The sequence below is a fragment of the Taurulus bubalis genome, assembly GCF_910589615.1.
Source record: "Taurulus bubalis genome assembly, chromosome: 10".
Classification (NCBI taxonomy): domain Eukaryota; kingdom Metazoa; phylum Chordata; class Actinopteri; order Perciformes; family Cottidae; genus Taurulus; species Taurulus bubalis.
In genome coordinates, this window is record NC_136598.1 from 9,713,367 (window position 1) to 9,730,416 (window position 17,050).

Consider the following 17,050-nt stretch of genomic DNA (forward strand, 5'->3'; position numbering starts at 1 on the left):
AAAATATTTCCGTATCTTCCCTTTAAAAGCCGTTATCATGCCTGCACTGAAGAAAACATGATACCGGACTGTCCGTTGAACTCTAACCTTTCGATTGACACCAAACGTGAGCCAATAGGAGCAACATGTCCTCTTCCCAGCCTACATTAGCCAACGCGAGTCAGCGTTGGACCGCGCCCACTGAGCCCGATTTGAGCCAATGAAAAGACGAAAACGGTATGCAGATTAGGAGCGCGTCAACAACTGCGTCACGGTAAACAGTGGACGTAGTTTCATTCATTTCATTCAGCGTCAATACAAAAACTGATAATGGCGAATCTGTCGGGGAAATCACGTTATTATTCTACAAAAGAGGCAATGGAAATGTTTCTGAAAGGAGACAACAGGCTCGTTCGTTAGAGCTGCTTCTCGCCTGGAATCCAGACGAGAGCTGCGTCATCAGCAGGAGGCGTTCACAAAAAACTGAGACCGAGTCTGACAGTTTTCAGCTGACTGAAAAAGTAAACACAGGAAGTCACAGATAAAATGACTTCCTGTTAGTTCCGATCTTTAGTGTACTTGTAGTTTACAGATCACGTTTTGATTTATGTGTTTATAAATATATATTTATGTAGAAATGTGTGTCCATCCTTCTTTTTATGTCTGCCTGTGAAATTCTGCGCAGAACTGGCTCATCTCGAACGAGCCTATTATTTTCGACAGGTATTTTATTATTGTTGTATTATTATTATTATTATTATTATTATTATTATTATTATTATTATTATATGTTGTAGCATAGATATTATTATAGTATTTCGACATACATTTAAATTTGAATTATGAATACATATTGTGTAGATTGCCTTTCACATGCATTTCCCCAGTGAGGCTGCTGACCTGTTGGGGGAAAGGAAGGTGTTTGTGTAAAGACACTTTAGGTGTTACTGTTAGTCTGGGTGTGGTGTGGTGTGGTGTGGTGTGTATTGTCTTTTATTTTTCTCTAGTTTTGTAAATGACTAACTGTTATTTCTTTATTTTCACATAATAGGCCATCATCTCCAAATTCTCCAAATTGGCCTTTATTGGAAAACGCCTAGACATAACCTTAGTAAAACATGTGTAAAATATTCATATTCATATATTAATGTTTTCACTTAGACTAGAAAAGGCTTCAGGCTATTGTCCCATTCAGTTTTCCAGTTCATAAATCCTATTTATAGTCATCTACAGGCATCTATTTGCAAAGAAATGTTCAGGCGGAAATAAAAACCTTATGCTTTAGTGTGTTCAAACTCATATAACTCAGTGTCAGCAGCACTTAAAGTGATTCTGACTATTGGTGGGAAATACTTCAGATTGTTACCTTTCAAAAGAGACCAAGACCATGCATTTACTCCAAAGAGTTCAAGTACAGCTTCCAATTTACTTTGGGTATACCTGGATAGGCGTTTTTCATCAAATTTTACAGGAACGCTAAGAGGTTAATATTAAGCTTCCAAATGATTATTCTGTGATCACTGTAAAGGTTTTTACAGAATTTTATTAGGATTTCAACACTTGTTTTTTGTCTCTAAATTGAAGAAGAAAAAAATCAAAATAATTCAAAAACTGTCTCGTCTCCACACTACATTTTTTTTTTTTTGCAGTATCATAAATTTGAAACTAAATTTATAGACTGTAACTGCTGTTACAATGTACATCTACAATTGGACAATGTCTAGGGGCCTTGATTTAGTACAAGTTAGTTCCAAGACCAGGTCTATGTAGAGTCAAGGCACCTGAAGGACTACTCAAATATGAGTTTCCAATACAGAAGATGCACAGACAGAAAGTGACCCCTTAAGCTGTCTATGCAACTGGTGTTAAAAGACTAGAAGTGACCAGTCAAAGTAGACACATTAATCAAAATAGCCATTATGTAAAACCTAAACCAGACTGAGGCGGTACATAATAAATCGGTTTCTGTTGCTGACCCTGCGCTCCGGTCTCCGACAACGCTCGGAAGCAGCGGAGACAAAAATGGCTTATTCAGGGATTGATGCAATATCACAAAAAGACTTTGTAGAACATCGCTCACAGATAACGTCAATAACCACTCAGAGATTCTGCTGTAATAACCAGATGAGACTGAATCCTCTGTACAGCTTATCAATGACATTGCCAAGGTAATCATGCTTGGAGGGAATATTCTATATCTGCGTTCAATATATCTCTGTGGTGGGAGCTTCCAAGGGCGTTTTGTAGTTTAAGAAGCAGAAGAGGATCTACCGGCAACTCTCCCTGTTTTACCAGCTGTAAGTGAACTAAGCGGAGACGACCACATGCAGGGACTCTGCTTTAAAGTGGGATTTGTGCACGCCTCTTCAAAAGGTCAAACTCTGGACATTAAGTGCAGCGATAACATCACTTGAGGTGTTCCTCTGTGATGAAATGTAAATAAACAAACCAGTTCACGATGGCATCCTGAGTCTGTGTTCTACTTTAGCTAGCATTAATTAACTGGGATGCAAACCATTACAGTTAGCCATTAGATTATATTGTTTACCGGTAATATAACCCAAATCTAATTTGTAGTAGTAAAAGTAGTCAGTGTATCCCAACATTTATATTTTTGTGCGCATTAAAAAGTAAATTTTCTAAATTGAGGTCATTGGATATTACTCCGTATGATTTGGTCACACAGTGTTCCCTTTTACATAACCCGTTATTTTAGGGTTGCGTCTTTTTAAATGTATTTCCAATGTCTCTTTCCTCTCCCAATACATAAAAGATTTGCTCTTGCGAAACCAATGTTGAAATACAATTTTTCCACCAATGTGCCGGCAGCACCTGCAGCTGACTTAACTTCTGTTCCAGTGGAGAAAAGCAGCTGTTAAGAGGGTCACAGTTTGTGGAAATGTTGAATTTGAATGGTAGTTTCATTGCCGAGGTCACAAATGGGGATACTGTAGGGATTAACCCTGCTCTCATTGTCTGGCTAAATTTCTCCCAAAAGTGTTGCTTCAGGTCAGAATGCTGCTACATGCAGAGACCGAATCAGAAACATCACACACACACACACACACACACACACTCTTCAGCCCAATGTTAAAACTATGCAGGACATAGAAAAATATCTCCCTCCGATACTTAGGGAGGTATCTTTCTTGTCGCACACTTGAAAATTATAGGTTAGATGATCATTTGTATTTTTCCCACAACAGATTCAGAATATAATCACAATAATTTCATGATCACCGCCAAGTCTACTGATTGCATTTCCATTTATAAGTGAGAATAAGTCAATTGTACTTGTTCATCAGGGTGCCGGCTATGTTTCTTTTCCGATGTGGAAGCAGTTGCAGGCAGCCAGAGAAGCTTGACATTGCTCCAACTTTGTGGACTTCTCGCTCAGAAATGGACTTAGTAAAAGTCTGTCTCCTCACTCCCTCACCTCCATCCTCTCTGCCGGTCCAGTTGCAGGGGCGCTTATCTTCTCGTTCAGCCGTGAATATGCTGCCCTGAAATTGGCTTGGCGAACAAGACACTAAAAATAGGGGGTTGGGTGACATTAATAATCTCTGCTAATGACACGTTAACAGTAGCTCGCTCCGCAGGAGAGCAGTGGCTTTATCATGTGCAGCTGTCTAAAGCTGACGGCGTGTGCCTCGCGCTATCCTGGGCCGCTGCCTTCTGCTGATGAGTGCCACCTGAAATGTGGTGTGGGAGTGTTGCTCAGCCTATTTGGAAATGTGTAGTCCACTGATATAATGTGCCCCATTATAACTCTCTAAATCCAAGATGAGAACGGTAATGACTATTCATGAGGAAATATTTTATTAGCTTTTTTTGCTCCCTCCCGCTCTCTCTTTTCTCCCTCCAGGCTTTTGTCAGCGCCAAGCATGAAGGGGACAAGGTCATTGTGTTTGACAGGGGACACGTGATCTTTATCTTCAACTTCCACCCAAGTAAGAGTTTCCAGGACTACAGGGTGGCTGCAGAAGCTCCAGGAAAGTATCCTTTTTCAACTAGTCTGTCACGTCACTGCTTCCTCCTTTCAGATGTTCAGACATTGGCTTTCCTCTGTTGCACCTCAGTGCACACTCGCTCCGCCTCTCAGAGTAATGACATCTTTGTTAGCTATTCCTTTCATACAACATGACTCGTCTTTTGGGCTTGACGAAACCCCTAGCTTTTGATATTTCAACCGAGGCAGTGCATGTCTGGTAAAAGGGACAAAAATCGAAAGATGTGAATTCCATGATCCGTGTGCACGTGGATACTTTTTGGGAAGGTGTTATGTGTGTGAAGCACTTTGAGCCAGAGTGAGGTGAGGCAGGGCATATACTATTGAGTACATTCATGGTCCTGGGTGGATACATTGTATCAACGTATGTAACTTTATCTATCTCCACTTATCCGACACTTTATGACAGGATTGTCTAAAACCGGGAACCACATTCTCATTAGATCAGCTGTACTTTCTAACATTACAGTGCCACTAGTGTGGCTGTGTAGATATTTAAATAAAAAAGTTTTTTTTTAACAAACCCCATGAAAAGACCAGAACCAATAGCACATTAGTCCGTCTTTTAATACTTTTGTTTCAACTGGAAATGTTATATGTATCCATGTGTGTATATATAATATTGCGTTTGTTGGGGACTATTCTCTGCTCTGTCACAGTGGCCGTGTTCATTGAAAGTGGATCAGGGATCTCAACAGTGTCAGACTTAAGTAAATGTGATTTATAGAGAACTGTGATTTTGATGTCACTATTCTCTGAGGCTAATACTTTTGTGATGTAATATTAGCAGTCACTGTTGAGAGGAATTTGAGTCAGTTGTTTATGCTGGTGTAGTTATGCCATTACAGTGGAATAAAAGCAAACAAAGCAGTGATTCAGAAAGCACTCTCTTTAGAGGTATTGGCTGCCTGTCTTCCCAGTGAGCAGCACAGAGGAATTTAATGAGTTCCACAGTGATTACAGCAGGCTTAATGATCAGGGATGAGAAGGGGGACTGAAAGCTGACAGATTTGTATTTATTATAACGAGACATAATTCTCTTCTGGGGCCCACTGAAGCCACAGCCAACGGATACGAAGCGGTGTTTCTTTTTTCACCGATGCTTTAAATAAAGTGATGGCGAGCCAAAACGCAGACAGTTTGTTACTTTTCTCTGGATGCCCGCGGTTCAAATTCCTGCACATGAGCAATTCAGTCCAAATTATGATGATTCAAATGGCTGAAAACAAGGCTGTTAAACAGCAGTTGTTCCTCTGCATTTTTTTTAATTTAGATGGATAAGGTGATGGATAAGGTGACGCTTCTTTCTAACTATATTAAAATATTAAAACTCTTATTAAAATGTAATGAAATACCTAAAATTACATTTTCTTTTAACAATGATATCATTAACAAGCAGTATGTTTTATTACGCCTTATTGAGGAAAAATAATTTCATTGCATTTTGCCTAGTTACATTATATAACATAGTTAACATTATCAGGCAATTATTATATTACATACTGTTACATGGATTTTTAAGTTGTAATGTCATTACAGACTTGGTAGCATGATTATAACTGTCTATGAAAAACAATACAAAAATATGTTAATCAACAAGTGGAAATATAAAGACAATACACATGAGACGGAACAATAAACACTTTTATTTTTTTTAATTAAAACAACCAGCGAAGTAACCCCTGATCTCTTAATATCAAGCGTTAATTGTGAGCTTGTTTGATGTGCAGTAATTGTGCTTTCTGCCTCGTGTATTTGGCTCTGCCTTCATGGGGTGAATCTGGGGCTCACCACTAATAGCCCTCCTGCACAGTGTCTGTAGCATCGTTTTTGAGGGTTTATTTTCATTTAGATGGAACCACATCTTTTCCTCCTGGTGCTTCTTTTGATGTGTAAGGAGCGTCCTCAGACACTTGCTGGGTTGAGAGGAAATGCAAATAAATGTGAGGGCAAAGCTCTGGCTGTCATTATACCGAGACGCAGTAAACACATAAAGGCAAGTGTGTGTGTGTGTAAGGTAAATGTATGAGGAGATGCAGATCCTCCGATGGGAATGAGTGCAGAGGATCCAATTAGGAGAGAAGACAGATGAAAGTGCCACTCAGAGGCAGAGGAGGTAAACAAGACGAGCTCAAAGAGTCCAAAAGTGTTCTTTCATTACACTCGGCTGTCATATACTTAAACTTTCTTCTACCTGTGAGGGTCAGGGATGTCACAGTGGAGCTCCACACCACTGCTGTATCTGGTAATAATGGCTGGATGCAGCTGACCATGGTGTGCACCACTAAAAATAGATCTAATACAGGTGTTATGTCAACCCGGTCTCACTTCCGACTCGTCAAATACTGACGGTTGGCCAGTGCCCTTCTGCGTCAGGTCAAAGCCCCGTTCGGGGGTATCAAACGCCGGAGTAAACTCATCCATGTCATTAGACGCTCAGAGCAACTGCGTAATATCAAGTGGAAGGAGGGGAGGTGGAGAAGTCAACCAAATACAGGACTGTTGTCCAGGATACCACCGTTTGTCTCTCAACCAATAGTGAATGTTGACATTTTGGCTCGTTAACTTCAACTCCACTCTTTTCCTAAACCTAACTGAGTGGTTATATTGGCTAAACCTAACTCCCTGTCCAGATGGAGGTTTATTTTGAAAAGACTGGAATCAAACCTGACACTAGAGGGGTAGTCACAGTTTGAAGCTTAGGGCTACTGACTAGTTGACAAGTTGGAAGCGAGAATGTGTTTGTTATTTCCATTGGCAATATGGCAAGTTGGATATTATATCAGAGGGCATCCCTTTCCAGCAAAAACCTATATTAAATTACCTTTTGTTGCAATCCGTCACATGCTTGGCTGCTGGTCGAGCAGGATCTCAAGGTGGTTTCTCTATTTGCTTGTTGTATAATTTTCAAAGTTAATTTCCTTCTAAGAATGTTGCCTCGTTGCAGAACTGTTTGAAAAGGTATCATGTTCTGCATAATACTTCAGTATTAATTATACAGAAAAAAAAGTTGTCAATATTGTAACGAAAATAACTTTCATGCTTTGATGCGGTTCAGTTGTGTTCCAGCTAATGAGCTGCTGGTTTTATTGTTTGCGGCAAAACTGGAAGTCTGCTGTCTTAACTTTCAAATAAATAACAACTGGGCTGCAATCAGCCCTCCGTAACGGGCCTTAGTTGAATTCAGTGACTCTTTGACCTCTTCATATTTTTAGACAAGCATCTCTTTTGCTTCTCATTGTCCTCTTCTGAATGTTTTTTTTTTTCTCTCCACGAGAAACTGGAGAGAAAGTGAAGCTGAAAATGTTGGCCATTTAAAATGCACTCAACGTGAGCTTTTCGACAGGCACTCAAACCATCACTTTTTTCATTTTTTATTTTCTCTCTGACACATTCTTCAGGCACTGGGCTTTATCTGGCTGGTTAGAGTATTTGAAATCCCAGTTGGATCCCGTCATGAAAGCTGTACCTGTCGGGGCAGATTGGTCTTTGATTTACACTGTGCCAAAAGGCAGTTGAGATTGTGTCAGGTCATCATTCTCCTTTTCTGTCTGAGCCGTTCCTTGAATGCCGTTTGGAATAATTCAACTACAGGTGTAGTGACACTAACAAACTGAAATAAAATGCACACAGTTGTGTGCATGGGTGACAATAATTTACTCTGATATTATCTAGAATGTACCAGATAAGGTTTCTGAAGATGGAAAATATGCATCTATTTTAATTTTTTTTACCACAGCGTACTGCATCAAGACGGATTGCTTGAGCAAAGTTACATTACTTTTCTCTTCGGGTAAATATCATCCACAAACATCGTCATCAATCCGGAGGCTTAATCTGAAATCCAAATGTTGTCGTGTTCAAAGACTGTAGACAAATAGAGGCGCTGCCTTTTATTTCAGGCTGTGAAGGGAAGTTACAGTTTATCATAACTTGGGCCTTATTTTTGTAGTTTTTGATAAAATGTATTTCGATAATGATAACACTGTACTCAGAAAAACAATTCCTCAATTTTGGAACATGGTGATATCAACTCAGACTGAGTAGAAAAAAACATGTGAAGACAGTTTTGCTTTATTTGAAGGTACAATAAACCATAGATCTGTTAACATCTACAAAATAATAAAAATACACTGAACAGGTAAAGGAAGCAGTTACCTGGTGCACAGACTATAATCTGCAGCTCAAAACACCCCAAACTCCTGAGTTAATAATTGGCTAATTAAAAGCACATTACAAAACATCCATACTCATCAACCACATCAGCAAAGACAGGAAGTCTACTCCCTTTCTGAATTCCAATAATCGAAAGTGTTCTCGTCACATCATCTAATAGTCTAGTTCAACAGTTCAGACAGTCAAACACACAAAGGACTCCAGCAGATTCTTAATCACTCAACATAATTGGCACCCTCTTCCAATCAATGAAATCCCTCACCTAAAATGAAATACAAAAAACACACAAAGTTATACAAATGTTGGCAATCCCCTCAATGCACAGGAAAACACAAGCTACGACAACTTTGGTCGGTCAAAGTTAATCCAAGATTTCAGTGTGTAAACTGTGATGGGTGTTAAACACAGACTAGTAATTAATAAGTTTCCCTTCTTCACACTTTGTTTTCTCTTCCGCATAAATTTGGCTCACCCAAAAGGTTTGAGTTTGAAATACTTTATTTATTATGATCTCTGAGCCATCTAAAAGTTGTTTTTAGATGCATTTTTCTGGACCAAAGCATTGAAGGATGCTCATCTCTATTTATAAAATGCATGCCAATGGTCGGTCTAGAGCTCCCCAAACGTGTTTCACAACTAACCAACACAACAGCGATAACGCAACAAAGTTATGCTGATGGCTGTTAAACAGCACTTTTAGGTGTCATGCTCTTTATACAAAGTGATGGAATCTTTTTAATTTAAACAAATAGTCTTTCAGGGTTCTCACTCTACATCAGTTTATGTAAGTTCCAGCGAAAGGTGGGGAGAAGTCGAGTCTGAGGGGGCGAGATGTGGCGTTTTGAATGCTTCCACATTCTTTAGAAGGACAAACGCATTCAGCTCAGCTCTTGTTCACCCACATCGGTGGCTATTACTTCCATAAAGCCAGAAGAAAACAACAAGCTGATAGAGAAACTAAGTGGGGGCTCAGTCTGCAATCATGGTCATGGCCAGATTGTTTTCAGGTCATCAATGGCTCTAATCATCAAGCTTCGGACTGCCATCTTTTCTTTCTGCTCATTGGGAGAATTGATTGTGTTCTTAAATCATTCCCCTTTATTCACAAAGGCTTTATTGATTACAATACTTTACAGCTGCACTGCAAGCTGTTGTTGGCTTCGTCTGTAGCCACTAACAAAGACGTAATCGCTCAAAACCTCCAACTACCAATTTGTGCTGGTTCTCGCTTTCTTGCAGAGAAGTTTGCCAAGGAACCCTGAATTACTGTCTCGACGCCTCATTTCCAGAGCGCTCTGCCTCACCGACATGCATTATTACTGTGCTTGTGCAATCCACATGACTGGAAATACTCAACAAGCTGTGTGAGGGAGCACTGTGGTGTTACTTTCCCTCAATCAGTTATTGGAAAGTATTTACAGTGCACAAACGTCTCCCATACACTGTTAGAATTGGTCAATGTCAAGGTTTTTATTGTTTGTATTGGGAAGATTAACCTTTGAAATAACATACATGCTCAGTTTCCCAGAAGCTTTATAACCCCTGGGAGAATATTTCCATATTCGTCTGATAGATATCGTACAGCCGAGGAGAATGAGTTTGTTCTGTCAATAAAACAGCGGAGCAGCGGAGATGTGGGGGAGGGGGTCTTCCTCTCTCAAGAGAAACAATGCATAGAGCGGCGCTTCTTTTTGAATCATCACTATCAAAGCAGACACGGAGGCAGCAAAAGCGGAATTTCCCTGGCTCTGGGGCGGAGGGAGGCAGTGTTTGAGGATCACACTCAAGCGCCACAATATCGCCTATTGGGAGATCAGGTGATTATTCAGCCAGCCAATTAGGGAGCTTTTTACATGTCTGCTCCTCTCTCCTGGTGTTTGTTACACTACCATTCCTGAGAGCGTCTGTCCCTTAGAGACGGGAGTAAATAATGCACCGCGCAGATGTTCCTGTGTATTTACATTATACATCAGGGTGTACATGAAGACTACTAGAGGAAAACTGTAAAGAATGTTTATGTACATACTTGTCAAATTGCACTTTCTTGCTTTTTAAATTGGGCTCTTAAAATGTCTTCCATATTTTTGCTGACATTAATAAGGACCTTGCAACCGATTCTGACATCCATCCCTTTTTGTTTTTGCAAAGCAACAAAATGGGAACTGTGCTAATGTCGAGCAGTTGAAGAAAGGGAGGAGGGGTTTCCTTTGTTTCTTTAGACAGAGAATACTGACTATAATGTTAAATCTAAATTGTTAGGAAAGAGTCCTCACAATTTAGACATGACATTAGTAGTCAGTATTCTCCCTGCCGTAGAGCATAATTTAATTTTGGGAAAAGGTGGATGTATGCTGAAGCCCTCACTGGAGCATATGTCATGGTTCATATATTAGATTTCATGCAATGTCTTTCCATCTCGGTTACTCCTCAAGAACGCACACGTTTTATGAGACTACGTTAACGTTATTATGGAGGCTGCCATCAGTCAGCTCTTCGGTGTCTGAGCATCCCTCTTCAGAAGCATGGCGGATGACAAGGGGCATTGCTCGCCACACACACCTTTTATACATGTGCAAAGATTGCAGACAGAATTCTAAGCACTATCTTAGTGTAGCGAAGAACCACCACCCTCTGACATATTCTTTTGTTTTACAGTGTTGGATCACAGTGAATTCAGCAAGCTTGTTTGATGGTATGTGGAATATACTATATATTTCAAATGCACAACATATACAGGAAAAATAGGAGCGCTTTTTGATGCAGGTTGTTGGTTCAGTATCAGACCTACAGTAAATGCAGAGATGCCTTCTGGTGCCTTCACCAAAATATCAACCTCAATGCAGTTGTTTACATGTTACGTTGTACTTTATTTGGGTACATTTGTAGTGATTTGCTCTGTTTGACATTAATGAGTTATTTTTCTTAACATGTGTCAAAAAAGCTTAATTATACCACCGTGATTCAAATAATCAAACGTGAAAAAGTCCTCGATGAGTGGATACTTTTTTCGAGACAGTGTATTTGTTGTCAGTCATACGGATCACTTTTTTGATTAAATCATTATTTATGCAGTGAAGTGGATAAATTAGACAGGCAGGCAGGATGGCTGAGCCATGGCTGAATCACTTTTGTATTTATGTTCATTTCATGCAGCATTCTCTTTGTCTGTTAGGGCTCCGCTCTGTCACTTTGTAGTGCTGCGAAGGGGAGATGAATGCTGATGGATGCGAGGATTTCAATGAATATAAACCAGCTGAGCACTGCTAAACCAAGTCTGAACACCAAAAGCACTGGCGATAAAACCTTCTCCTGTGCTGCTTACGTCTTAGATCTTATAATCTAGTTTCCCACTGCTATTGCGCCTTAACGTCAATCTTTGTCAGATACAAAATCAAGCTGGATTCGGATGAGGATCAGTATGGAGGTCACGGACGGCTGGACCGCAACACAGAGTTCCACACAGAGCCGCGGCCCTTCAACGGCCGCCCCAACTCCATGCAGGTAATTCTTTTTTTGACTCGTCAAAGGTCATCTTTTGTCGTCAGCGAGTCCTTTCTATGGAGTGTACTTCAAACACAAGTCCTGGGCCGCTGTTGTCGAGTACAGTCTCGAGACCACTTTTATGCCGTATCACCACCCCACTCTGCATACTAATTCATGGTTGGAGGATGTTGTACATTCACGCTGAACTAGTGACAAAATTAAGTGTGCTCAAAAATGTCAGAATGCATACTAAATGATTATGGAGTGTACTTTGATAAACACCATTGTCCTGCAATGCAGCGCACATATATAGTCGAGGAGCTGCTCACGGCTACAAAATGTCAAAAGCAGCTGTGGGTGGTGATGAGACGGCTCCAGAAGTATCTCGGGTAATACAAAGTGTGGGGATTAAAACTTTGGACAAACATTTTTATTTATTCTTTTTTCTTTGTTGTGTCCAAATGTATTTTGCCTGTAGCATTTCCAAGGCTTATGTCATTACAAAATGTACAAAACTGCCTGAATACTTTTTGCAGACTGTTTAGATGAAGAGCATAGCTTTGATCTTGCATATTTTTTTTTCCATTTCAGTCATTTTGACTTGTCCTGTGTCATTAGAAAAGCGATTGATGATTGCATTCTGTCGGAACATATTTGGACTTAACGTAGCAAGAAAGGCACATGGCGTGACTAATAGCCTTAGCAATGACTCCGTTCCATAAAAGTGTCCCAGTAAACCACAGCAACGAGTACCTGGATCCTGACACTGGTACAATAACACATTTATTTATTTGTGTTTATTAGTTGCACACGTAAGGCTCATTATATAAGTGGGTATCTGTAGGATTAATATGTATATCCACGAGTTAACAGATGAATCATCCCCGGTCGACACCAGAATATCTTCCTGGAGGACTTTCACAATGTAAACATTAATAAACATGAGATGGTTACTCTATGCTGACCTTCACCTCCTGATATATCAAATGATTATCTGGCAGACTTATAGCTTTAATATCTGAAGACGCACATAAACAACGCTCTGTAGAAACACAGGCTTTACATTGTAGCCACGATGAGGCTGAATCTTCTTCCTGAGTATAGAAATCTCTAGTTAGTTCACATTATTGTATTTTGTCTGCAGCACTCGTGCCAACAGTTTATAGCTTATAATGCTTTCCCGTTTTACAGTGGTTTAGTGCTTTCCTTTCATGCAGGGAAAGAGGTGTACACTCAACCTGCTTGTAGCAATTACAAAGTATGATGAAATAGCTGTCAGTGTATTAATGTTTTGTCCTTTAATGTTTTGTGTTTGATTTCACGAATCAATTTAATTAGCTTGAAATGGAGTTTGTAGCGAGGATCCTTTCGAGCCATTCTAATGAGGTTTAAGTGTGTTGTCATGAAAGAGGGTTGCCTGTTCTGGCAAAAAGCCACCATCTCATTGGTCTGGGCCTCTCAGCTTAACCACTGCTCTATAATTTAGTATCTTCCTCATTAATATGATTAGCTTTTAATACCGAATCCAGAAAATGATCAAATATGCCTGCATAAGGCTTGCTATGTCTACCAGGGGATGGTATCCATTGTTTGTGAATATCTTAGTTGGCTTATATGCATTTTACTCATGCTGGCAGTTATCCTGGAGTCATTGGGCGTTGTGTGAATCTGATATCTACAGCTCTTTCAGGTTCCCTGGCAAACAATGTACATTATTCATGTTGTTAGAACTTAACCTTTTTATGTGTACACCTCTTAAACTCACAAGGCATTATGGAGGGGAGAATAATATCTGGGAGACAGAACCACTGGGCTTCCATCACAGAGACTGCTTTGGGCTAATAGCATGAAATAGGTCGGTCTTTGAAATATAGAAAGAAGCACTGATATGCATTTTAAGTTAGTGTGCTTGAAGATCTTCCTCATGTTTACCTCCTCTTTTTTTATTTTGTATTGATGTAATTCTTGCTCGACCGAAACGCTGAAAGGCAATAGGATGTTTATGAATAAGGTCAGGGATGAATTAGTGAGGATCAGCACTGACACCCCAACACTCCAACTGTAACTCGGCTGATTGTGCGTATTAGATCTTATGTTAATGAATGCAATTAATGCGTGAGGATAGCGATGTCTGTGAAGTGGTCTGCACAGTCATCATCTCGCTCCGTGGCCTTGTTTTGTTTAGTCGGATAATACATTTCTCGAGGCGGTGCACTTCAGCTGTTTCAGTCGGTACCAGAGATGACGTGGCACCTGATAAGGTGTTTGTTTCTCTGAACTCAACTTGAACCCCTTCAGATCAATACTAAAAGTGTTTCAGTTAATGGAGGGAGGATATTGCTCCGCATGTATATTAAGAGTTGGACGGAGCACTTTAATACATCAAAAATGTGTTTGGAAAAACTCACGCTGCCATTTAGAGCATAATTTCAGCATTATTTAACCTTTTTAAAAGCCTCTTCCTCCCTCATGCAGACAGTTATCCTTCATCGTATTAGCTTAGGTTTCGTCAGATGAGGACTCAAATTCCACATTCTCTTAAATCTCTTATTAATTCAAACACTGCTGCTTCAGCCACGTCCCTCTTGGCCAAAATGTGAAGTTTAGTTAACAAGTCATCTGCTAATGTTGGCACCATCATTGAGTAATGGGGAATGAAAGGGAGTGAGAGGACCGGGGCCGACAGGGAGTCGGCAGGGCGGGGACCCTTCAGCACATACTGTAACTCCTTTACAGGCTCCCTGCTAGAGATTGCACAGGTAGACTGTAGTCTTGCATAAGGATGATGCTTCTTCTCCTCCTCGTCCTCCTCACACCTACCTGGTTATGACAAGAATAATCAGATAAGAGCCTCTGCGGAGTCTGCGAAAGGTGCCCACATCGTCCATGTTTTATTTAACAACTGTTGCTTTTAAAGTCTGCGCAAACTTCTTCTCTCCTATCTTTTTAATGGGTCCGACAGTTCTCCAGCTTCCTCGTTACTGAGCAATAATACACTCTGGTTTCTCCTCGGTCCTCAGACTTCAGCTGCACACAATTGGATGAAGCCAGCTGAGTCGATGGCTCGGTTAGGCTGTAACATTAACAGATGTTTACAGATGTGGTCCTGGACTGTTGTTGTGTAACATCTATTTAACTCTTCCAGTCATGTCTTTCTCTCCATTATAAAACAAATCAATAGAGTAAAAAAACTCTCCTGAAAACAAACAAACAAGAACAAAATGGAAGCTGTAAGAAGTGACACAGATGGTTCGACAGTGAGTACAGAGGACTGCTGCATGTTGTAGTAGGCGTTGCTAGGCTGCGTCTTTGTCACTTCAAAAATAGTATTTCACTGGAAAACGAATGAAACGTTTACATGACCGTGCTGCGTCTGTTATATGGTTTGCTAAAATTACATATATTTTGATTTCCCAGTAAAAAAAAAATAGAAAAAAGGGTTCATACGTCTAAATAATGGCTTTATTGTGAATTAATAAAACATTAATTCATTAATTAAGCTATTAGTTAGGACTTACACATTATTTGATAAAAGGGGCTTTATTAAGAAGTGGTACCGAAAAAAGATCACATTTAAATGTTTTTGAACATTTGTAATTAATGAAGTGCTATACATATTTTCAAGTGCCGTCTATACCTAAAATAAAAAACCTCTCAGCCCTCCAGCCAAACTAAAATCACACTCAACTCTTCTTTGCTATTGGCTTAACCGTTTTGGCTGCTTGTGGAAAACTGATATCCAGTAACTGTGATATTTTGCGTCCCCAACATCATATGTGATGTGAAAAAAGGAAACTCCTGTCCGTCAGACCTGCGGGTCATACTCTCTGGCATGAACAGCAGGCTCACATGTCATTAAAATACACTTTTAATGTTTAGTTTGTTTGACCTTGCACACGTTTTAGATCAGTAATTGACCTGTGCCCTTCCATTCACTGTTTTCCATCTCTCACCACTCTTTAACGCCATTGTTTTTGTTTTTTTGTATATGGTGTGTTATATGAATAGAGTGAATGTTTGAACAGCTTGCCATGAAGCTGAGTAAAAAAGATGAAAAATATGCTCTTCTCTTTATGCAAATAACAAAATGCAGCTAAGCCTTCATCTGAGTGAACTGACAGCGTGATATACTTAGCAGAGCATTTCATGAGAATCTCATACATCAAGGACGACTGCTATTGAACGATTACAATTTATTCATTTAGCAAGACAAAAACTTAGTGTAGTCAGGGACAGCAACACTCCATGTGAGGAAATAGGTTTTAGGTTTAACCTCTTTTGGTAATTGTCACATTTACAGTTTTGTTTGAGTCTTATAATGTCAAAGACATAACACTGATGAATAATTAGGCGCTTCAGAACCTTTTGATAAACTTTGCATGCATCAAAGGGCCTGTCTCCTTTGACAGTTTCACAAAAAAGAAATTAAGTGAGGAAGAAAAGGAAAGTAAGGGAAACGTAGCGGGCTTGTAGCAAATTATCAAAAGACGTACTTTTCCATCAGAAACATCCAAGGCCTGCTGCTGAAGTGTGAACTTACAGAGTAGAACTGTGACAGGACGATGAGAGCCATACAAATCTCTACGACTGAATACTCTTACTCATGCTGGTATACTGTAAGAAACTCATACACTGTACACCAGTGGCGGGCCGTCAGGGCCTTCTAAGCCTTCTCTGCTGGCCTAAACACTATTTTCTAATTTAATTACATTTTTTTTATTTTTATTAAAAGTTATATCTATTTTATAATGGAATTGTTTTTCACAAATACACTACATGTATTATAACTATGTTTTCCCTATTAGCTTATTTTCTTATTGCACAGCTTGTGTCTTCATCTGTTCCTCTGCTTCAGGCCTTTTGTATGGCTCGGCTTGGAGCTGTTAAACAGCACCTCTTATCCATGCATTTCACCTCTCTTTTTCTGTGGAAGAAGTAGCCTGGTTAAACTAGATGAAACAGTCTTCTTGAATGTCTGGACGTCTGATTCGTCACAGGGTCCAGCGTGACCATTAACATGCGCTGTGATTGGTCAGTGAAGCTAGTATGACTTCTGTAAACACAACATAAAGCTACCTAGCTGCCAGGATTAAGAAGAGTTCATGCTGAAACATAAGAGAAGTTATGTTTAGTGTTTTACGTGTTTTAACACTCAATGGCTGAAGGAGGAGTATAAACCGGCTTTGGTGGCGGATTTACTTCATGCCTTTTCTTATGGAGGGGATCCTCACTGGCGTCCATGAAGCGCACTTCTTAACTGTTAACAAAGAGAAGGATGGACTTTGTCTTTATTAAGTGAGCAGCATCGGGTGAGTCAACTGCTTTTTTTCTGCTTTTTGTGTTGTTGTTTTTTCCCCCTGCTTGGCTCTCCGCCGGCACCCACCGTTGATGCCACTGCCTCCA

The 17,050-nt window shown here is 40.0% G+C and overlaps 1 protein-coding gene across 1 annotated transcript in view; it reads left to right on the forward strand.

Moving 5' to 3' along the window:
• The window catches only part of gbe1b (glucan (1,4-alpha-), branching enzyme 1b), an 85,104-nt gene that overhangs the window by 62,528 nt on the left and 5,526 nt on the right, over positions 1–17,050 (forward strand). Inside the window, exons 14-15 of the mRNA XM_079225369.1 lie at positions 3,845–3,975; positions 11,548–11,665. Of these exons, the coding sequence (XP_079081495.1) occupies positions 3,845–3,975; positions 11,548–11,665 (249 nt within the window). The remainder of the gene's footprint in view (positions 1–3,844; positions 3,976–11,547; positions 11,666–17,050) is intronic.